The sequence below is a fragment of the Schistocerca cancellata genome, chromosome 2 (genome assembly GCF_023864275.1).
Source record: "Schistocerca cancellata isolate TAMUIC-IGC-003103 chromosome 2, iqSchCanc2.1, whole genome shotgun sequence".
In the NCBI taxonomy this organism is placed as follows: Eukaryota; Metazoa; Arthropoda; class Insecta; order Orthoptera; family Acrididae; genus Schistocerca; species Schistocerca cancellata.
In genome coordinates this window covers 860,325,957-860,350,411 of record NC_064627.1, presented here as the reverse complement: position 1 = coordinate 860,350,411, position 24,455 = coordinate 860,325,957, and the positions used below count along the sequence as shown (strand labels likewise).

Genomic DNA, 24,455 nt, shown 5'->3' with positions numbered 1-24,455 from the left:
TGTGACTGTATTATTATTTTTTGTTGTCTACTCAAGTACTCTTTTATGTTCGGTATGGTTAGTGGCATATGCTATCCTGTGGTTTTCTTTCGGGCAAAATGTTTTGAAATATGCCCTGTAGGAATTGCAGAAGTGTACTCATAAATTCTCTCTTTGTTTTTAGTTATTTCAGATTTAGATTAAAGTTGAGCCTTAAAGCATCTGTAAGATTTTAGGAGCACAGTGAAGACCTTTACCATACTTTTGAGATGTCTAATCACATATTATCAAAACTAATATTGTATCATCTCGTGCATAACGACTGTATACTGGTACTATTCTTTATGTTTAAAAATACAGAGCAAACCAGCTGTAGCCTATAGTCTCTCTGATGTCATTCAGAAGAGAAGTGTTTCGCTCTCTCTCGTCTTTTAATTTTTCCGTGGTAAGGTGGAGGCTACTCTAAAAGTGCAGTCGAGGGTACTCTTGTATTACGGGGTGTGTTGGTCGTATCATTACAACTGTTAGGAAAAATCTGTTTTATTTTTCTTCTTCATATGTTCATCTTTGCTTGTTTTATTCTCCATATGGATATATGGAGGTTAAGATTCAACTTTTGCAAATATACTGTATGTTTCACTATTGTATTGCCTGCTTGAGGTATTATGAAAATTGATGATTTTTTTAATGTGGGTTTCTATCAAAGTCTTTTGGTACTTAAGTGTCACTGAAAACTCAAGAATCTTAATTTGTATAATAATGATCATTGGTGCTACAGGATCTGTGTAAGTGATCCCTCATTGTCTCGTGAACTTGGCAGTTGCTGCACACACATGAGAAAGACCTAGGGATATCTTTCCAAAGAAAGAAAAAATTATTTATTTTTCTGTTGTAGATATGTTGCTGAAGTGTGCACATGTCAACCGCAATTCTGCCCCAAGAGAGGTTCACTGTTGCCAGACTTGTGGAAAAACATTCAGAAATTATGAATCTTTTTGCAAGCATATGCCTGTGCATGAAGGAAAGACTCGGTGCCCCATATGCCAAGTGGTACTTTGTCGAACGTCTTACGTCAAACAGCATATGGTAACAGTGCACCATGTTGTTTTGCAACCAGAACCAAACACTAGTGGATCAGAGTGGACTGGCAGGCAGTGACACTAGGCAGTATATCTGTGTTGGTTAGATAAATGTGGATAAATACATGAGAATGTGGGTGTAATAATTAGTTGCAAAAAATATACAACATATTGTGTTTTACAAAATGTATAGTGTATGTAGCTTTTCTGCATCATTTTCGTGAATATATTCTAGGTTAAAATAGTTTGAACATTTTTATTGTGTAATTTAGTTTCATTATTTGCATGTTACATGAATCATAATAGCGACCTCTCGCTGTGATTGAAACAAGTCAGTTTTATAATTATCGTACATTTTCTCGATGAAAAAATGGAAATTTGTGGCCCATTTATGTGACTCTCTCTCTCTCTCTCTCTCTCTCTCTCTCTCTCTCTCTCTCACACACACACACACACACACACACACACACACACACACACACATATTCTTCTATGGAATAGGAGTCATCATGAAAGTGTTATCTGAAGTTAATTTTAGTATCTATGGCCTCACTGGGTAGGTACTCTAAGATTTTTATGAATGAATAACTCTCTCCTTTCTGTGCCACACTAAGGTTGAGTGAAAGATAGTGTAAATAATTTCTTCTTGTAATATATTTATGAATGTTACTGTTGTTATCAGCCTGTGATTTATTATTGACAACAAATGCCATAAGGGAGTAAATGCACAGTGAGAGTTATTAGTACACCCAACTGTTTAAAGAACTGTCTACAGGAGCTTCTAGAGTGGACACCACACTTGTTACAAACTTGTGTGTAACAAACATTTTCTTCCTTGATGACAAGTTATAAAATAAAACAGTGAAAATAGGAAAATTAAGCCAACTATTTGACTATTTCCTCTCCAAAATCTGATATTATCCATAAACCAGAAGTGACAGAGCCGAGAGGTTTAAGACGATATGTATCATGTGACTTCCATTCCAGATTCTTATTAACGTAAATATGTAAGAATTTAAAATATTGTTTTATTTGTTTACCCTCGTGTTATCAGGCCTCCTGCAGTACTGAATTGGTTGTATTGTGTTCTGTCTAAGTTCAGCAACAGTCCATTTGCAGAGAACTAGTTATTAATCTTCAAGAAAATATTATTTACATTGTCAAGTTTTTAATCCTTGCATGATATGCTTATTGCATACACGATATAAGATTACTTAATATAACAAGAACAATAGCGGATTCAGTGTTGTTTCTAGTTGTACACCTGTAGTGATTATTCCCATTTTTGAAGATGATGTTTCAATGTGGATCCCCCCCCCTGGGTTTCTTAATTAAACTTTCTTGATTCTTTTAGTTCGATAAGATGAAAATCAGTTGCCAGCAAGATTCTTGATACCGTAGTATTTGAGCTTCTCTTAAAAAATATCTTTTGGCAATTTTTTTCATTTCGTTGTTTTGAAAACCTATCAGATTTTATTGGCTGGTACTTTTCATGCTGTTTCATCTTAGGAAACACAATATGGATAACTCTTAAGATTAATGTGTACATTGACACAGCTACGTAGGTGAAATCTTGAGGTATAAATAAATACTGCAGTCACAGAAATTACACCAAATGTGTCAATAACCACAACCAGTATCTCTCACCTTAGGTAAACTGCTAATATAACTTTCAGTGAGCACAATCTCTGGGGGTATGGAGTATTTTTAATATTTTGGAAGATGAATGATGACTTGTAAGTAGCCATATGAAACTTCCATATCTAAACCTTTTAAAATCCTGAGCAATACCGACTTTTAAATCATTTTCTTGAAAGAAAAACACCTTACTACACTAAATTTTCGCCTTTTCCAGAGAGTGCCCATGTAGAGTATAATACATTGGGATATTCCATTCTTTTATTCTCCTTGAAGTATGTTGTCATGTCATTATTTTGTGGACTTTAAATACTAATATCTCCTCTTATGCCTCTGGTAAACAGTTCAGTTCACAATATTAAGATAACCGTCAGTACTCCCAAAAAGGTTATCTATCTGCTACATAAATTAATGAAAAAGAATATTACCAACTCAGTGTCAACACAGCAATTTTTTTTCAGTTAGTGTTTTAAGTTATGCAGTGAATCCCAAGACTCCAGGGAAACAGTAAGAGAACAAATTAGAAGCACTGGGGTGTAGATGTGGAGAACTGTAGTAAAATGACCTCTGAGACACTGTAAAAATAAGTCAATGAAAAAAGGTCACTGATTTAACATAATACAAAATAGAAAAATCAAATTGATTGGGCATCTAATTCAACACAATAATTTTTTAAAGAATACCACTAAGAAAAAAATCATGGGATAGGCACAGAACATCAATATTGCAGAGTGTGATCAGTGGAATGAATTGTAAAAGCTACAACCACAGGTTGCAGATGGCAAAGAAACACAGATGAACGCCTGCAGCAGCAACACATTGTCTTTGGTTAATGATGATGGTGGTCATTATCACAATGATTTCAGCAATATGGACATGATGATAACTGGCATTACTACAAAAATTGATGTAGCTAGTGATTACTTCTTTAAAAAATCTAATTATGGATGAAAATTATGTTTATATGATTTGGTCACAAGACCTGTGTCAGTTACACATTTTTTACTCGTACTTTCTCTTTCATGCTAGGCAACACCAAAGTTTGGCCTCTACATTTTGTACTGGAATAGCCAGTTAACAGAAGTAATTAGTTTTTTTATAGGGAAGCTAGCATTACCTATGGAAATGTTTGAGGATAAATTACTGTGTAGAGTGGCTGTATGAAAGTAGCTTTCACACTTAAAATGTTAGCTTGTGATGGTGTCCTAAAGTTACAGGAAGGCAAAGTAGTAAAACTGTCCAGAATCAACAGCATTTTTGAAGATTAATCTCATGACAAATTTTTTCACTTTTAGTGTGTGTAAATTGCACACAGAAAAAAAATACATATCATTGTTTTTGAAACCACAAAAGAAAAATTTCAATAATTTTGTTTGTTGTCATTAAACAGACCAGAAATATATTTATTGAATGTACTCCAGGCCATATATAAAACAAAAAGTCCAATGAAAACAGTGGAGGTGCTGTGAAAATACGTCAGTGTTCGATTTTAGTGTGATGGTTGGGATTCATCTGACATATTACAGACACATATAGAGAAATACCTTGTAGGAACAGCTCATATCATTAAGTTTTTCAGGTTGTAAAATTTTATCAAATCTAAATGAGTCAAGAAAAGTAAATGCAGAACCATCATACCTTCAGTGTCATTTTTTCCATGAATGTATGCACAATAAACAGTTACGCTATGAGGATTGGTGTTACCAAACTAACATGCTGTGATATTTGCTTTTTTTATCAATATGAGTTGTTGTCGTAATAGGTTATACAATGAAAACAATAACAGTGTACAACTGAAAATAAATCTAGAACTAAGATACATTCATTGATGAACAAAGAAAGAAGTAAGTTTGGAAAAATTTAAAATGTGGCAACAGGAGTTAACTTGTGTTCCAGTGATTTCCAAGGTGAATTAGGAGTGTGGTACAGAAATTTTACAAACCTCTAGTACTTAATTAAAACGTGTTGTTTCAATCTAACAGTATCTTAAGAATAAATGTAATTTTATAAAGTGCAAAGTAGAGTTAGCTGATGGTAGCTGTGGAAATGTAAACACCTTTGTGGTTATGGGGCTGTAAACAATAGGGACAGGTAAACTGTATAGAAGTGTTACAGACATGAGAATAATTAGTACTTTTTGTGTTTACTAAAACAAACATGTGGTACCTGAATTTTATCAAGAGGATTATGTTTTAAATTTCTATTTTGTTTTACCAGATCTGCCTTCTGTTTCTGAGTAATTCTAATTTTCTCTCTACTATCCAAACTTGTTCATGTCTGTTATGTTGCAAAATTCTGGTAAAGCAACTTTTATTTTGAAACTTACTGCTTCAATCTGGTTGTATGCAACAGTGCAAATAATGATACATAATAGGAGGAGTAAAGCAAACAAGCCACTTTATTGTTGGGGTGATCGGTTGACAGGCATATAAACAAGACTGAAAACATTGCTGTTCCATTTTCAGTGGGAGAGCTCATGAGAAACTGTATTTACATATTGACACTGATAATGAGACAACGGAAAATCCACACATCTTTTATTTTCTGAAACTCAAGTTAATTCACTAGTTACGTCAAACAACCAAGTATGTTACTTTTGACAGATTGGATGTGGGAGAGTTTGTCTTTCACTTGGAAGTATTTTATAACTCAGCTGACATATTGTATTGCACATATTTAAAAGGTTCTTAGAGAAAGACTTAAAATGATATAATTTTCAAGGTGATAACTGCCATGCCAGGCAGTGGAATCCAGCACTGTACAATAAAAACTGGGGATTAGAATGTTTTATGGTAAAAGTGTGTTGTTACTGTTACACATTCTTGAAATGTCCAAGTTAAGTCTTTTACTGGAATAGGGTTATCTAAATTATATCGTTCATTTGAATAAAAACATGAAATGAGCATTTTATTACTGCAGTCTATTGTTTCTTTGTTTTTAAGCATCAACTCACTCTCAGGCAACCATTCGTAGAACAGTTGTGACTGTACTATGATTGTAATCTAAACTTGAATACGTAAGTTGTTGTGATGTCTTTTATTCTAATGCTGTTGATGAAATTTCACTTTTGATACACATGGAAATTTTGTTTTCTAGTTGGTGAAAGTTGGAGCATTAGTAAATACTGTAAGATGAGTCTTTGTGTATTCCTGCAATGTATACTTTTATCTACCATTGTATTGTTGTAACTGCATAATCAGTTTGCTCTCTCACACCAAACAACAAAAAGAAGTGATGGTCAAATTGCTTTTTCACTTAATATATGTTACTCTCACATGAAACATACATTATACTTTCTGCCACATTTGTGCATTGTACACTGAGCAAAGTGATGCAGTGGTTAGTGTGCTGGAATCACATTTTGGAGGAGTGGACTTCAAGTCCCCTTCCAGCCATCGTGGTTTTGGTTTTACACTGTTTCTGTAAATTGATGAAGGTAAATCAGGCTGTAGTTCATTACAAAAATATTATTGTGAATGTCCTTTCCATGTGTGAGATAACTTAAAGAAACATAAAATTCTGATTTTGCTGTACTTAATAATGTCTTTTTCAATTTTTTTCCCCACACACAAATCACTTCTTTCATCTCTAGCAGTAATGTGTTGATGTGAAAAAAGCCCCATTGCACTATGGCTGGGAGCCCTTGTTATGGTACCAGTGTCTCTATAACTGGTAATGTCAGTCAGTTCAAAGGTTGGCAGAATGCAGTAGCATACCACCTACAATGTTCAAACCAACCATATGCTTGACTCCATCTCTTCAATAAGACATTAAACTCTAATCTTCATTTATTGTGCAAGTGCTTCTTTGCCAGATCTTTCCTGTGTTGTTTACGTATTTATGCATTTATTCTACTGAATTTACTAGTGTAACATGAAGTATGCAACCGGTTTGTCAGTTACAAAATATATCTTTAGCATATAGAAACATTAAACTAAAAGCTATAGCGCATTGTTATTGGCTAGATATGTACAGACATAAGCTTATACATGAACTTGAATAATTTGTCATACTGTATCAAAAGGAAAATTATCTTGAGAAGACTATAAAAATTACAAGGATACAGACTCGTTGGCCACTGCTTACCTTCAGGACTTGGTATTCCAGTACAGTTAGCAGATATGTTTAGGAGTGCAGACACTTAACCCAGCTTTCAGAACTATTAGGGATAGGTCAGGGGTGGGTTACAAAGGAACAGCTGGTCGTTCAGATTACAGGATAACAGGGAACCCACCTGTTGTGGGATAAGGGAAAATGATGATATTTGTTTCTCCTCGTCCTCCTAACCAGTCCCTTCTTATCCTGTGGTCTGACTGACCTGCCATTCCCTTGTAACCTTGCCTGATCCACCCTTCTTTCCTCCTGGAGGAAACAGCTATTAGTTGTAGGTTGTATTTGTATTCCACCTCCTGAAGGTAAATTATGGCAAACCCTCCTGTCTCTGTAATTTCTAGTACTTTCATGTAAACAGCTTCTGTTATGAGAATATCATACATCTCTTTTGTCTTGGTTTTTTTTTTTTTTAAAATATATAATCATAGTGCAGTCACAATGATGTAATTGGAATTATTACCCGATAATGGACACGGGCTCAAACTACAAGGTGAGAAAATGTGTGCAGTAAATTTGTGTATGTTGTATGAATGATGGTAGTATTATAAAATCCGTTTTTCACACAATTTCATATTAAAACTCATAGTGACAATGCTGTGGTGCAGCTAATCATTTTCATATATCTTAGGATATGTGAATATTTTTCTGTTAACAGAGACCCTTGGATTGAAATTGTACAGCTTATACTTAAATCATATCAGTGCTCTGATATAAGAACAATCATAATAGTATCAGTAGATGCTATTTAAGTGCATCCCTAAAAATTAACTCTTAGCGGCTTTCAAAAAAAAAGGGGGGGGGGGGGGAGGGGGTTGATGGCTTAGTTTAACACTCTGAGAAGATTTCTTGACAAATAAGAGAGTTCAGAGAAAAAGTGAAACCATTTTCCTGCTCTTCATTTTACAAATTATTTAAAATTGTGTAGCTGACATGATATTGCATTTCCTTTCTATTTGCTATGTACATTCTTGTTAAAATAACAATTCATATAGTTTTGACCAAGTTAGTAATTTATATTTTTATTTATTTTTTATTTCCTGAATTGTTACTTAATAGTCCTCACAGTAGTTTATGCTTGCTGTTTCAACATAGTGAGTGAGTAATGCTGCATTTGTCTGATTGCAATAATATGCCTGTTAACAATAACTCTTGTTTTTCCTTACAATTGAACATTTTGGAGTTGTTATCAGTTGCTGATCATAAAAATGGGAAAAGACATTGTAAATGCAATACAGCTTCAGGAAAGTAGTTGATTATTGCTATATTAGGAGGAAATTCATGTACTTATGAAAATTAGATTGTGAATGTACAATTACTTTATTGCTTTGTTGTGAAAACTTACTTTTTTCATGTAGTGGGCAGTAATGTTACCATGCCTTGTGTTCATGTGTTCATTTCGAATCTCTTTCTATTGAAACTAACATTGTGCTTGATGTAAAGCACGTTTATTGAATACCTTTCTATTCATTTTATATCTGTTGAACAGTTGTATGCCTCCTGTATTTGGTGACATGTTCGATATTATGAATGACAGTTTGAAAGTTTGTTTGTTGGTAGCAGGATATTTTGTGTCTAATGTAAATACTGTTTTTGTAATGCATAAATATATTTCTGAACTAATACTACTTTTTCGAAAAATGTTTGTTTCAATTGTTATTTACATATTTATGAAATTAATAAACTAAATTGATTTGGAGATAATGGTGAGCCTTCATTGTTATTTACTCACTTTAATATCAACCCTATAATCTGGTGAGATCCTTCTTTCTAGGCACGTTTTGAGCTACTTCTGTTTATTTTCCATCATTGTGCAATCCAATAATTTGTAATTCTTTATCTATGTTAATTGATTTCATTGATTGTATTCCTGTTGTCAACATATTTTTTATCTTTGTTTACTGGATATATGGAATGGAAAATGAGAAATATCAGAAGTAAATATCAAGAGTGGGAGAAAAAAAGAAGAGAGGAGAATAATAAGTGAAGGCAAGAAAGAATGTAAGCCTGTATGTTTAATACACTTTCCAGGAAGCGCCTGCCACTATGTTTGAAATGTATGATTGTGTCTAGAACTGCCTGCCACTTTGTTTGAAACATATGATTGTCTCCCCTTGCATGTTTCAGCAAGACATATCAAGCTGAAATTTACCCAATTAAGCAGAAAGTATAAAAGCAAAACATATTGACCATGGTACAGTATGAAGGCATTTCTTCTTCAGAAGATGTGGAAATAGGATTGTATTACTTTCTGAAGAAATTTCTAAAATCCAATATTCAACACCATTTGTAAATTTAAAAATGCTGCCAAGCACAGTCTTCTTCATCTTATTTTACACATTGGTTAGTCTCCACAAAGATTACCTGCCTATTTTCAGCATTTTTATTTTGTTCTTTTCTTCTGTGTTTACGATTACAATCCCACATTTTAATTTAATTTCTACATTCCCATTTTTAGGGTTCCATACCCCAGATGGCAAGAGGAACCCTAGTATGATCACTTTCTCGTCCATCCATCATTCTGTCTGTTCAACTACTGAAACCCTTTTTCTCAGGAACAGATGGATGTACCAAGCTGAAATTCATGCCACTTACTAATGTCAGTGGTCCCTTGGGGGTGGAAAAAATTGGAGCTTCTAAGTCAGTGAAATCAAAAGATATGGCCATTGCTCTCACATATTTTGATACCTGCAAACTCAGACATCAAAACCTGAATGGGACTTCCCATTGATCTGGATTCATTATATTTGGCAAGAAACAAAGTTTCACAGTACAGTTAAAGGAAAAAATCTGAAAATCGTTAATTTGTAATTATAACACACTAAAAAAATAAGTTTGTCATTTTTTATCCGACTCTCTGTCTGTCCGTCTGTTAACATCCCTTTCTCTCAGGAATGGGAATACATATCACGTTGAAAATTGTCACATACTAAGGTCTAAGGCAGGGTGACCAGCTCTTCCATATTTTCGGGATTTCTCGTAATATAGCAATTCTTATTTAATCATCCCAGGTCCCTTATTGATCGCATGTTTCTCCCACGTATTTTTTCCATGACCAACCTTTTAAATATTAATCTGGCAAACTACTATGGATAATTCAAATTACCAACTGCTCACAAAAGATTTTTGTGTGAGGGGTGATCAAAAAGTTTGTGTTCAAAGGCCATACAGACCAGAATCAGGCAATCATTTCACTGGTGCACCAGGTTGAAGATATCCTTTTGATAGAAAACGCCATGTCCTGCTGTGTGCAGAAGTCTGTCTCTTCCAGCTGCACATCCTCATCCAACAGAATTGTTGGCCCTTCAAAGCCTTTTTTAAACAACTGAAGTCATGATAATCACATGGGGAGAGATCAGGACCCTAGGGTGGGTGCTCATATGTCCCCCACTTGAGTTGATGTAACTTCTTCATTATCACATTTGCAGTATGGGGACATGCGTTATCATGAAAGAGGAGCTCCCCTTGTCACAGTTTCCTATAGCGGTGGTTTTTGACAGACATGCTGCCCCATACACACTCTTCATTTCCCAGTGGATGTCTACCAATGATTGTCCTTCGGCAGCCAAGAAAAGAATAACAGCACAGTGATCCTTTTTCACATTTGCTAATAATGTCACCATAGTTCACATTTCCACATTTACAATGTACATGTCGGAAAGACAAGAATGCCCCACAAATCTCTATTGATACTTACATACCTATATCAGAGTTGCACGGCGTTGCATATGTGCTGATTAGATTAGATTAGATTAGATTAGATTAGATTAATACTAGTTCCATGGATCATGAATACGATATTTCGTAATGATGTGGAACGAGTCGAATTTTCCAATACATGACATAATTAGGTTAATTTAACAACATACTTAAGTTAATATAACAACTTTATTTTTTTGTGTGTTTTTTTATTTTTATTTATTTATTTTTTTATTTTTTATTATTTTTTTAATAATTTTTTTTCTTAATTTATATCTAAAAATTCCTCTATGGAGTAGAAGGAGTTGTCATTCAGAAATTCTTTTAATTTCTTCTTAAATACTTGTTGGTTATCTGTCAGACTTTTGATACTATTTGGTAAGTGACCAAAGACTTTAGTATAATTCACCCCTTTCTGTGCCAAAGTTAGATTTAATCTTGAATAGTGAAGATCGTCCTTTCTCCTAGTATTGTAGTTATGCACACTGCTATTACTTTTGAATTGGGTTTGGTTGTTGATAACAAATTTCATAAGAGAGTATATATACTGAGAAGCTACTGTGAATATCCCTAGATCCTTAAATAAATGTCTGCAGGATGATCTTGGGTGGACTCCAGCTATTATTCTGATTACACGCTTTTGTGCAATAAATACTTTATTCCTCAGTGATGAATTACCCCAAAATATGATGCCATATGAAAGCAATGAGTGAAAATAGGCGTAGTAAGCTAATTTACTAAGATGTTTATCACCAAAATTTGCAATGACCCTTATTGCATAAGTAGCTGAACTCAAACGTTTCAGCAGATCATCAATGTGTTTCTTCCAATTTAATCTCTCATCAATGGACATACCTAAAAATTTGGAATATTCTACCTTAGCTATATGCTTCTGATTAAGGTCTATATTTATTAATGGCGTCATACCATTCACTGTACGGAACTGTATGTACTGTGTCTTATCAAAATTCAGTGAGAGTCCGTTTACAAGGAACCACTTAGTAATTTTCTGAAAGACAGTATTGACAATTTCATCAGATAATTCTTGTTTCTCAGGTGTGATTACTATACTTGTATCATCAGCAAAGAGAACTAACTTTGCCTCTTCATGAATATAGAATGGCAAGTCATTAATATATAATAAGAACAACAAAGGACCCAAGACTGACCCTTGTGGAACCCCATTCTTGATAGTTCCCCAGTTTGAGGAATGTGCTGATCTTTGCATGTTACGAGAACCACTTATTTCAACTTTCTGCACTCTTCCAGTTAGGTACGAATTAAACCATTTGTGCACTGTCCCACTCATGCCACAATACTTGAGCTTGTCTAGCAGAATTTCATGATTTACACAATCAAAAGCCTTTGAGAGATCACAAAAAATCCCAATGGGTGGTTTTCGGTTATTCAGATCATTCAAAATTTGACTGGTGAAAGCATATATGGCATTTTCTGTTGAAAAACCTTTCTGGAAACCAAACTGACATTTTGTTAGTACTTCATTTTTACAGATATGTGAAGCTACTCTTGAATACATTACTTTCTCAAAAATTTTGGATAAAGCTGTTAGAAGGGAGATTGGGCGGTAATTGTTGACATCAGATCTATCCCCCTTTTTATGCAAAGGTATAACAATAGCATATTTCAGTCTATCAGGGAAAATGCCCTGTTCCAGAGAGCTATTACACAGGTGGCTGAGAATCTTACTTATCTGTTGAGAACAAGCTTTTAGTATTTTGCTGGAAATGCCATCAATTCCATGTGAGTTTTTGCTTTTAAGCAAGTTTATTATTTTCTTAATTTCAGAGGGAGAAGTGGGTGAGATTTCAATTGTATCAAATTGCATAGGTATGGCCTCTTCCATTAACAGCCTAGCATCTTCTAATGAACACCTGGATCCTACTATATCCACAACATTTAGAAAATGATTATTAAAAATATTTTCAACTTCTGACTTTTTGTTCGTAAAGTTTTCATTCAATTTGATGGTAATGCTGTCTTCCTCTGCTCTTGGTTGACCTGTTTCTCTTTTAATAATATTCCAAATTGTTTTAATTTTATTATCAGAGTTGCTGATTTCAGACATGATACACATACTTCTGGATTTTTTAATAACTTTTCTTAATATAACACAGTAGTTTTTATAATTTTTGATAGTTTCTGGGTCACTACTCTTTCTTGCTGTCAGATACATTTCCCTTTTCCGGTTACAAGATATTTTTATACCCTTAGTAAGCCATGGTTTGTTACAAGGTTTCTTACGAGTATATTTAACTATTTTCTTGGGGAAGCAGTTTTCAAATGCATTTACAAAAATGTCATGAAATAAATTATATTTTAAATTGGCATCAGGTTCACGGTACACTTCATCCCAGTCTAACTGCTGTAGGCTTTCCCTGAAATTTGCAATTGTTAAATCGTTGACTGAACGTACTACTTTGGAGGACTGTTTAGTATTGCTGAATGGAGCTATGTCATATATTGTAACCAGCTGTGCACCATGATCAGAAAGACCATTCTCAACAGGCTGAGCATTTATCTGGTTAAACTTATCTTGGTCTACAAAGAAGTTATCCATCAGTGAGCTGCTATCCTTTACCACCCGAGTAGGAAAATCAATAACGGGTGTCAAATTGAAAGAACCGAGTAATACTTCAAGGTCATTTTTCCTATTACCCTCTTTCAGAGAATCTACATTGAAGTCCCCACAAATAATAATTTGCTTCCCCCTGTCTGACAGATAGCACAACAAGGAGTCCAAATTTTTCAGAAATAGATGAAAATTTCCTGATGGGGACCTATATACAGTTACAATTATAAATGTGCCTTTATTTAATTTAAGCTCACAGGCACATGCTTCTATATGTTTCTCTACACAAAACTTTTTTGTTTCTATACTTTTTGCACAGTGATAACTTTTGACATATATGGCAACTCCTCCTTTCTCCATATTTTCTCTCATTACATGTGCAGAGAGCTTATAACCACTTACATTTACCTTATCCATATCAGTAACAATGTGATGCTCAGACAGGCATAGTATATCTATTTCATTCTCAGCTTCTAAATCTTCTAAACAAACCAGAAGCTCATCTACTTTATTCTTTAAACTCCCAATATTTTGATGAAATATACTTACATTATTTTTAATTATACTTTTATGAGAACCTTTCCTTATTCTAACATTTGCAGTACTCTCCTGTCTGAGTTTCTCATTGTGCTTAGGCCTAGTTCCTATACCAGTGGTCACATGGTGTTCAGAGAGGCAGATTATGTCAACTGGGTTGGGTGACTTTAATTCATCAATGCAATTACCTAGGACTGAGATACAACTTGGTGGAGATAAAATTTCTGGTGATTGGTGAAAATTTATAATTGGTAGCTGTGATTGGTTATCTAATGTGCTGGAATTGTGCTGTTTAATTTCTTTCCTAAATTGAAGATTTGTTTCAATCCTGACCTCTCGTAGAACTTGACATCTTTCTGTCTTACCTATCCTAAAAAAGATGCTGCTCCAACACCTGTAACCACTGGTATTTTACCATTCATGGCAGTGCCTCCCCCCCTTAAATTTCCTGCTATTACCCCAGCCAGTTTCCCCTTCCCTTTCCTGTTGAGATGTAGGCCATGCCTGGTATAGTCCCACCTACTGAGATAATCAACAGGAACCACACCAATATGAGCCCCCGCACCTGACCCAAGCAGCCGTTCCAACTCCAAATTAACTCTCCCAACAGAAGAGTCCAATTGAGGCCGGTCATGGCGTCTCAGGACAGATACAAACTCAACATTGGTGTGTCTCGATGCCGACGCAATCTTCACCAGGTCACACTCTATACTGTACCCAGGATCTCTGTCGATGCTGTTCCCTGGCCCTCCCACAATAACCACGGTGTCTTCCCTGGTAAATCCTTTACAGAGTGAACCTAAATCCTCTGTCACCTGATCCAGACTAGCACTTGGTTTGAAAAAATTTGTGACCTGGTATTCTGGTCCTAATTCCTCCTGCAGAAGTTGGCCTACACCTCTGGCATGAGAACTGCCTAACAACAAAACTTTCTTCCTTTTCGATGACTTTCCTACATTCTTTTTCAATTTCCTATTGAAAGTTTGTTGTGTCCTGTCTACACCTACCTCTGCTTGAGGCTCATCAGTTTCTAACTGAAGCAACAGGTCAAACTTATTTTTGACATTCACCACAAAACTGTCAGACTTAGTTCTAGGCCTGTTCCTTCTGCTACCTGTTGCCACTTCCCACCTCTCTTTGCCCTTCTCCCTTCTTAACCTGTCCAGATCTTCCCTAGCCTGATCTAGCTCAGCCTGAAGGGCAGCAATTTTCCCCTCCTGTTCCACTATCTTCCTATCTCTGCTGCAAATCCTACATAACCACTGATGAGCCTGATCCACTTTCCCAACACCCACGCCACTGCAGTCCCCCCAGTGAAAAAAACTACTGCATCCATCACACCAAACCCCGGAACTAACAATTCTACGGCAAGTCAGGCACTTCTCACTCATGGCAAAAATAATACTTTAGCTAGAATAAATCAATTAAATTACCGAAAATCAAAAAAGACGTTACAAGAATTAAGCCTATTCACAAATGTATATAAGCAAGTTTCTGATATAAAATTCCGCTGTTTTTCTGAGATCTGTATTAAAACAACGAAGGTATACGCTATTTATTATATATTTCACTCGATGGAATGAAAAAAAGGACAATTAAACGAGATACTTTAACTTTGATTCTCGAAAAACGTTACGAGAATTAGGCCTATAAACAAATGTATATAGGCAAGTTTCTGATATAAAATTACGCTGTTTTTCTGAAATCTGTATTAAAACAATAAAGTTATACGCTATTTACGGTAGTTTACTTATTTGTTACCGAGAAACTAGTTAAATTACCGTGAAACAAGAAACAAACACGTTTACAAAATTTAAGCCTAAGCGCGACTTCGCGAAGTTACGATCTTTTCGTGTTTTCTGAAAAAATACGCAAAGAAAAGTCAAACCTTTAACGGCAAGACTAAACGATACACTAATGCACGTATTTAATTTGTTGTCGGCGTTAAACTAAATTATATTCTTGTCTAAATCACTTAACTTTCTGGAAATGCTTTCTGGCGTTACTTACTCGGCGGCCATCTTGCCCTTGCCTTGAAGCAACGCCCTCAAATGGAAACTTCTCAATCGCCCCTCCTATGATAACCGACGCTATTGTCGACGTGCAATCTTTTTTTCTGTTTGTGCTTGGGTCGAGGGAATGCAAGGAATCGAAAAAGAATGACATAGCTTGCACATCTAGAGAATTCATGAGACAGGAATGTTTACTTGTTTCTTGGTCAGTACTAGCAACCCCATGGGTGTGCTCGCCTTGTACTGATCACCAGCTATGGTGCTAGCTCTGTGACTGTGGTGAAAACAGGAACAACAGAAGAAAGTTGAGTTAAATTTTTTAAAGATTTAGAACACAAACAAATTGATGTGCCAAACCTTATTAAAATCATAGGTTTGTATTAAGCATTCCAGGGTCAAATGCTCAGAGAGAGAGAGATTTTTCTCGTATAAACAATACGTTGGCTGATCAGAGAAGCAGCAGCGACTCATAACTGATTAAGTCAGAGTTTATGATGGAAATCAGTTTTGATTATAATTGCAAAGAGTTTCCTCTTTTTTTTTTTTTTTTTTTTTTTTTTTTTTTTTTTTTTTTTTTTTTTTTTTTAGAACACAGGAACATAAAAAATTGTATAGTTGTGCAGATTCTGTAAGTAAGTACTTGTAGAGTACATGTAATATACAGGTGCAAATTTGTTAAATTCTGTTGGTATTATATTGTTGTATCATATAATATAAAAATAAATTGTTTTCTTTAGATTCATGTATTAAATGTGACTAAATCTCTCTTAAACCTCAAATGTTGGTCACCCTAGTCTAACACTTCTTCACAGTATAAAAAATTTAAGCTTCTAAGTCAGTGCTGTCAAAAGATACAGCCCTATATGTCTTATATTTTGATACTTGCAAACTCACTCATTAAAACATACAGGACACTCCCCATTGATCTAAAATCATGAAATTCGGCAGTAAGCAAGGTTTCACAGTACAAGTAAAGGAAAAAAAATTGAAAATTGTTAATTTGCAATTATATCACAAGGGAAAAAAGTTATCATTTGCTATCTAACTTCGGACTTAAAATTAAAACATTCTCAAAAATCTTAAAATTCCCAGGACTGATATTTTGCCAATGCCAATGTCAGTAACAGGCAAAAGTCTTGGAAACCCTTGATTCCTGGAATTGACGAACTGTCTATAATGTAATTAAGTTTGCATTGAACCCTCTGAGTGCAAGTCCTACTCACACCTGCTTATTTATTTTTTATTTATGTTCAGTAGTCTGACTTGGAAAACAATATTCTTTTCAATCCTTGCCTCAGGCTTGCTAGCTGACGTTATTCAATGTATCATTTGTCATTTATTCAGCCCTGACTGCAATAACATAGATATTATTTTAATTCCACGCTTCTTTATCATTCCATTGCCAGCTTCAGTATGTAATTGTTTAGTACCAAAAGACATATTATTTACCACATGGCATCGTTTGATTATTGTACAGTTTATGGATCATTTGTCTTCTGTTAGAATCAGTGCCAGAATTCAGTTTAACTACTTTTATAATTTATTCTATGTATAGCATTGATTCAAATGGGAAGACAGTCTCTTTGTTTTGACCATAGCGAGTACCAATTTCTTTCCCATTTTTTCTCAGAAAAATTGTGGTGTTATTGTCTTTTTAATATCTCTCTGTCAACTAGATCATCTTTTTCCTGGCCTTACTCTGTGTCTTCAGGAAGTCAGCATGTTCAGTGTCAAGTGATGGAGGACAGCTTGACACCCTTCCTATTGCTACCCCTTCCCTTCCCCTTTCTCCTCCCTCCCTCCCTCCCCAGACTGACATTATGTACCCCATCTGTTTGTGTCAAGTGTTATCCATGTAAAAATGAGAAAGCGTTTTCAAAATGTTTGTGAATCATGAAACTAAGATAGGATATGGATACCAGACCGGTATTCACCGTGTTGTATGTGGGGAAACTGCCAAAGAACCACATCCGAGCTGGCTGGTATACAAGTCTTCATCATTAATCCACTGCACAGATTCAGTCCAGTGCTGGCAGTGCTCTCCAAATCCTGGAAGCGCACATGCTAACACTTGCAGCTATCCAGGTGGGTTTCTTTGTCAACAAAATGTTGACGCATCGCCGAAAAACATCTTTTCAATGATAAATAGGATATTCGGGGTTGTGCAGGACAGCAGTCCACTCCATGCCAGGGCATGTCTTGTCTTGGGCATCATTCGATCAAGTGAGTAACCTGAGAAAGTGTCAACAGTCTGACTCAGAGCTTCAGTGTATCTGTGTATCCCCTTTATTCTTAAAATTCTGGAAAGGCACTCCATCACTTGCTGCTGGACACCTTCTACTAGCAAGATGAATTACACTTTTCTTTGACCTGTTGTTATTGGTGTCTTCACTCCAGAGACTGGATGATGCAGCTCTCCATGCTACTCTACCCTGTGCAAGCTTCTTCATCTCTGAGTAACTACTGCAAGTTACATCCTTCTGAATCCGCTTAGTGTATTCATCTATTGATCTCCCTCTATGATTTTTACCCCCCACCCCCCCTCCCACCCTCTTCCCTCCATTACTAAATTGGTGATCCCTTGATGCCTCAGAACGTGTCCTCCCAACCGGTCCCTTCTTTTACTCAGGTTGTGCTGCAATTTCCTCTTCTCCCCAATGCTATTCAGTACCTCCTCATTAGTTAAGTGATTTACACATCTAATCTTCAGCATTCTTCTGTAGCACCACATTTAAAAAGCTTCTATTCTCTTCTTGTCCAAACTATTTATCATCCATGTTTCACTTCCATACATGGCTACACTCCATACAAACACTTCCAGAAACTACTTCCTGACACTTAAATCTATACTCAGTGTTAATAAATTTCTCTTCTTCAGAAACGCTTTCCTTGCCATAGCCAGTCTACATTTTATATTCTCTTTACTTCGACCATCATCAGTTATTTTGCTCCCCAAATAGCAAAACTCATCTATTACTTTAAGTGTCTCATTTCCTAATATAATTCCCTTGACATTGCCTGATTTAGTTCAACTATCTTATATCCTCCTTTCAAGACACTGTCCATCCTGTTCAATTGCTCTTCCAGGTCCGTTGCTGTCTCTGACAGAATTACATTGTCATGGACAAACCTCAAAGTTTTTATTTCTTCTACATGGATTTTAATTCCTGCTCCAAATTTTTATTTTATTTCAATTACTGCTTGTTAAATAAACAAATTGAATACTTTAATGCCCCTCGACTCCTATAACTGCCATCTGGTTTCCGTACAAATTGTAAATAACCCACAAATTGTAAATAACCCTTCACTCCTTGTATTTTACCCCTGCCACCTTCAGAATTTTAAAGAGAGTGTTCCAGTCAGCATTGTCAAAAGCTTTCTCCAAGTCTATAAATGCTAGAAACATAGGTTTGCCTTTACTTAATCTATCTTCTAAGATAATTCATAGGGTCAGTAAGTATGGCCTTGCGCATTCGAACATTTATCAGGAATCCAAACTGATCTTCCCTGAGCTCGGCTTGTAGTAGTGTTTCCATTGTTCTGTAAAGAATTCATGTTACTATTTTGCTGCCATGACTTACTCAACTGCTACTTCGGTAATATTCACACCTGTCGACACCTGCTTTCTTTTGGATTGGAATTATATTCTTCATGAAGTCTGAGGGTATTTCACCTTTCTCATACATCTTGTTCACCAGTTGGCAGTGTTTTGTCGTGAGTGGCTCTCCCAAGTGAATTAGAGATCTAATAGAATGTTCTCTACTCCTGGAGCCTTTTTTTTTTTTTACTTAGGTCTTTCAGTGCTCTGTCAAATTCTTCACACAGTATCATATCTCCCATCTCATCTTCATCTACATCCTCTTCCATTTCCATAATATTACCCTCAAGCACATCGCCCTTGTATACACCCTCTATATACTACTTCCACATTTCTACTTTCCCTTCTTTTCCATCTGAGCTCTTGATGTTCATATAGGTGGTTCTCTTTTCTCAAAAGGTCTCTTTAATTTTCCTGTACGCAGTATCTATATTACCTAGTGGTATATGTCCCCCAGCGATACAGATAGCCATACCGTAAGTGCAACCACAATGGAGGGTTATCTGTTGAGAGGCCAGACAAACTTGTGGTTCCTGAAGAGGGGCAGCAGTCTGGATGATTGACTGATCTGGCCTTGTAACATTAACCAAAACGGCCTTTCTCTGCTAGTACAGTGAACAGCTGAAAGCAAGGGGAAAGTACAGCAGTAATTTTTCATTAGGGCATGCAGCTTTACCGTATGGTTAAATGATGATGATGTCCTCTTTGGTAAAATATTTTGGAGGTAAAATAGTCCCCCATTCGGATCTCCGGGTGGGGTTTACTCAGGAGGACATTGTTAACACAAGAAAGAAAACTGACATTCTACAGGTTGGAGCGTGGAATGTCAGATCCCTTAATTGGGCAGGTAAGTTAGAAAATTTAGAAAGGGAAATGGATAGGTTAAAGTTAGATATAGTGGGAATTACTGAAGTTCGGTGGCAGGACGAACAAGACTTTTGGTCAGGTGAATACAGGGTTATAAATACAAAATCAAATAGGGGTAATGCAGGACTAGGTTTAATAATGAATAAAAAAATAGAAGTGTGGGTAAGCTACTACAAACCGCATAGTGAACGCATTATTGTGGCCAAGATAGACACGAAGTCCACACCTACTACAGTAGTACAAGTTTATATGCCAACTAGCTGTATTTCTTTCCCCCATTCCTGTCAGTTGTTCCCTTATGCCCTCCCTGAAACTCTGTACAACCTCTGGTTCTTTCAGCTTATCCAGGTCCCATCTCCTTAAATTCCTACCGTTTTGCAGTTTCTTCAGTTTTAATCTACAGTTCATAACCAATAGATTGTGGTCAGAGTCCACATCTGCCCCTGGAAATGTCTTACAATTTAAAACTTGATTCCTAAATCTCTGTATTACCATTATGTAATCTATCTGAAATCTTCCAGTGTTTCTAGGCCTCTTCCTCGTATATAACCTTCTTTAATGATTCTTAAACCAGGTGTTAGCTATGATTAAGTTATGCTCTGCACAAAATTTACCAGGCACCTTCCTGTTTCATTCCTGTCATACAGGAAACGCCCCATGCATTGTAGCGAGCACACCATTAACGTGATAGAAATTTTTGCCTCAGAAATCAAATTATCAGCTTGGTACAAATTTAATAATTCAAGCAGACTCTGCCAGCAGTCAATCGGAATAGGAAATCATTTAGATAACAGAAAATTCCATAATTTAATGAAAGAGAGAGAGAGTGTTAATACAAGTTGGCTTTTAACAGTGTTATACAGCTATTTAGCGGAAGTACTACAGCATATTTTACTATTCTGTTCAGTATGTTCTTCAGACACTGTAGAGCTATTCAAAGCTCTCAGTTATTTTGAAACACATTCCTCCCTTATGGTCAGGCAGCTTGTAATGATTGCCTAATTAGTCAAGACTAGCGACCTGCCTAACTTCCTTGTGAATCAGTCTATCTCTAATGAAAACCCTATCAAAACCCTACAATAATCTCTGAGGTTAGTCTTCACATAGAGGCAGTAAAACATGATGTGGGACTTTATTTGAGTAATATGTATAGGTTATTTGCTACTGCACGCGTGCATCTCTTGAGCCTCATGCGGGCAATGTCATGTTATTGTTCCAGCTCAATTAAAAATACTGTAAGAATAGACTCATTACATTTGGCTACGGGAGCCACTTCTTCAAATACTAAAGCACAGTGTGTTTCAACAACTGTGATATCAGATGCCTTGCAACCAGTGGCTAACAGATAATTAAGTTTTTAAATTCATCTTTTTTTAAAACTCTTAGTTACCATGTTTATTTCATATTCTCTGTTTGACATATGTTTCTGATGGGCCTTATTGATCATTCCAGTTGTTTTGCTCAACATTTTGCAATATGGTGAATTTCAATAGTTCTCATGAGTGTAGCAACTTCCCAAACTTCTTGTTATCTTAAATGCAAAGAAGTTGAGTGCTGTAAGCAATTTCCAACAACTACATGACTTTTTGAAGTAAATTCAGGGCTGAAAAACAGAGAAAAGACAGGAATGAATTCACTGCTTAACTGGTCCAAAAATGAATCTCTTCCTTGTCACCTAAAAACATTTCAATCCTCCATAACATGCAGGATGCAAACCTTATTGTGTTAGAACACCTCAATCATTAAGCACACTCCCCAGAAAGTCAAGAGTAGGGACAAACCCAGTCTGACACCAAGTTTTAATGTGTCTTGAAGTTTCACAACAGAGTACACTGCTCTGCAGAGTGACACTTACATTCTACAAATTACTGTAATAACCATTTTGAGTGTCAGATCCTTTAGGTATGAAAAAATTATTACTCACAAGCCTTACATCAGTATATACTGATTTCAGAAAAGAAAAATGCAAGTAACCTGAAAGAGAGACCAACTACATATCTAAAGGGCTGCTCACTATACATTACAAGCTGTGTTCCTCCCTGTCTCTTCCACAACCAGTTAAGACATTGGAGGAGTGAGGTTCAAGTCCGTATCTGGCCATTTTGATTTAAGTTACTGCATGTACCCCTTTCCACTCTTCATCACTACTTGAATGGTTCTGTAAGCCTAACATAGTCTCTTCATTACCCCTGCCTATCCCTTCTCTGGCCATATTAATGTCCTGTTGCTAGTTATCTCTGTGTTGATGAAATGCCTATGTCTGCGTCTACATGTACATGACTGTCTGCGACTCACACCTAGGTACTTGTCTAATGGTGCACTGGACTACTTGTGGACTATTTCTCAACCATTCCATTTCTGAAAAGCACAAGTGAAAACTGAGCACCTAGTTATTTCCATGGAAGCACTGACTTCTCTTATTATATTGAGATGATAATGACCTCAAGACTGATAAGGAATTCTTGTGATAGTGCATTCCATTCGTTAGTTAGTGCAGTTTGCAACTTCTGGATGTTCATTGTTGCATGTGGACATATTGCAGTATGTCTCCCCAATACATCCTGCGCAGTCCTAGTAGTACTATGGGACTAAAACTTACGTATGCTCAATTCAGTTTTGGAAGAACTGTGGACACAAACCCAGAGAAACACACACAAATTATATACATTTATTCAACAGTAAATTATCGACAGATAACAGTTGGAATAGTATACAAAAATTTTCGAATGACTGTGACATGGGCACACAATGAATGACATAGCCTCCATACAAATGACCCCTATGGCCTTGCTGACCACTGTCTTCACAGAATACATTTACACATGTTGGGTGCAGGCAAAATCTAAAACACATGTATATTAAAAAATTGCAATACATACACTGGCATATAGTCACTCGACATTATTAAAAGGAACTTCTTGAAACTTATGTAGCGAATCTTTGTGTAAAAATTAAATTAAATTAGATGAATTTACACCAAAGAGTTTATGGCCAGGAACGCCAAAGAAAATTCTTAAAAAAAAACTAAACTTTGTTTTAAAGTAGAATTTTAGTGCTTGCTTGTGTAAACCCATTGTCAGCTCACTTTATCCAGCCGACAGAGAGCCCCAAACTTTACAAGCTAGCTAAAATCTTTCATAACTCAAATCAGCCATTTAACTTCAAAAGAACTACAGAAAGTTCTGTGTCTACGGCACTAAAATAAATGGGCCAACACAATAGGAACATTTAAACCTTTTACTTCTGTTCCAAAAGCAACCAACTTTTTAACCAATAAAAGCCTTAGGCCCAGTTAAAACTGAGTAAGGTGGCCCAGTGGTTAGCACATTGGACTCGCATTCAGGACGACGACGGTTCAACCACGCATCTGGCCATCCTAATTTAGGTTTTCCGTGATTTTCCTAAATCGCTCCAGGCAAATGCCGGAATGGTTCCTTTGATAGGGCACAGCTGACTTCCTTCCCTAATCCGATGAGACCGATGACTTCACTGTCTGGTCTCTTCCCCTAAATAACCCAACCACAGTTAAAATTCAGCAATTCATAGCCCAGACACATATCCAAATGTTCAGAATATGCCCTAATGCCAGTGAAAAAACTATGTGCATCCAAACATAATGTTCACCATGCACTGAAGTGTTGCTTTGTTCTCCATCAGCAAACATCTTAGGGAAGCATACCATTAAGCAACTAATATGGGGAGTGGCTCACAACTGTCTGGTGTTTCTGGTCACCAGTGTGCAGCACATGTTTCTGGTCACCAGTGTGCAGCACTTATATTAATAACGTATTGGGCAAAACCACAGCAGCAACAGACTCACTGGTGTAGGCACTACATATCCAGTCTCATATAAAGTACTACTCATAGGCAGGATTTAGAGAGACATTCAGCCAAGCTGTGCATGCTCCTTTATTTTTTATACTGTCAACTCTGTTACCTCCTAGCAAGGCTGCAGGTTAGTGTGGCCGAAGATCTTTGACAATCGATCGTGGGCAGACTTGTCCTTCCCCTCTCAAAACCATGATGGTGGTTGAGGGGAAAGGGGGTCGTCTGGCTTGCCATTATCCTGATTCCTCATCTTCACCATCATTATTCCTATTTGATGCAAGTTGGCTCAAGTGGATCAGCATCCATTTCTTGGTTTCAGGATTCTGCACCCAATAGATCACTGGGATAAATTTTCAGACAGCCAAAGGTCCTACAAACTGTGACAACATTGTCTCAGTAATGGCCTGCACAGCATTATCCAAGACCAAGACCCTGGATAGGCCAAAACTGGCAAAAATAGCTGTGAGATGTTGAATGGTCACATCAATGGTAACTGACTTACTGGTTATCAACCAGGC

General features: G+C 36.3%; 1 protein-coding gene across 9 annotated transcripts in view; it reads left to right on the top strand.

Moving 5' to 3' along the window:
• The window catches only part of LOC126162801 (broad-complex core protein isoforms 1/2/3/4/5-like), a 538,471-nt gene that overhangs the window by 246,579 nt on the left and 267,437 nt on the right, over positions 1-24,455 (top strand). Inside the window, exon 6 of one of the 9 annotated variants that reach the window (XM_049919531.1) lies at positions 875-8,441. The exons of the other annotated variants lie outside the window; for them this stretch is intronic. Coding sequence (XP_049775488.1) covers positions 875-1,137 — 263 coding nt within the window. The 3' untranslated portion in view covers positions 1,138-8,441. Of the gene's footprint in view, positions 1-874; positions 8,442-24,455 lie in introns of those variants that run through there. 9 annotated transcript variants of the gene reach the window in all.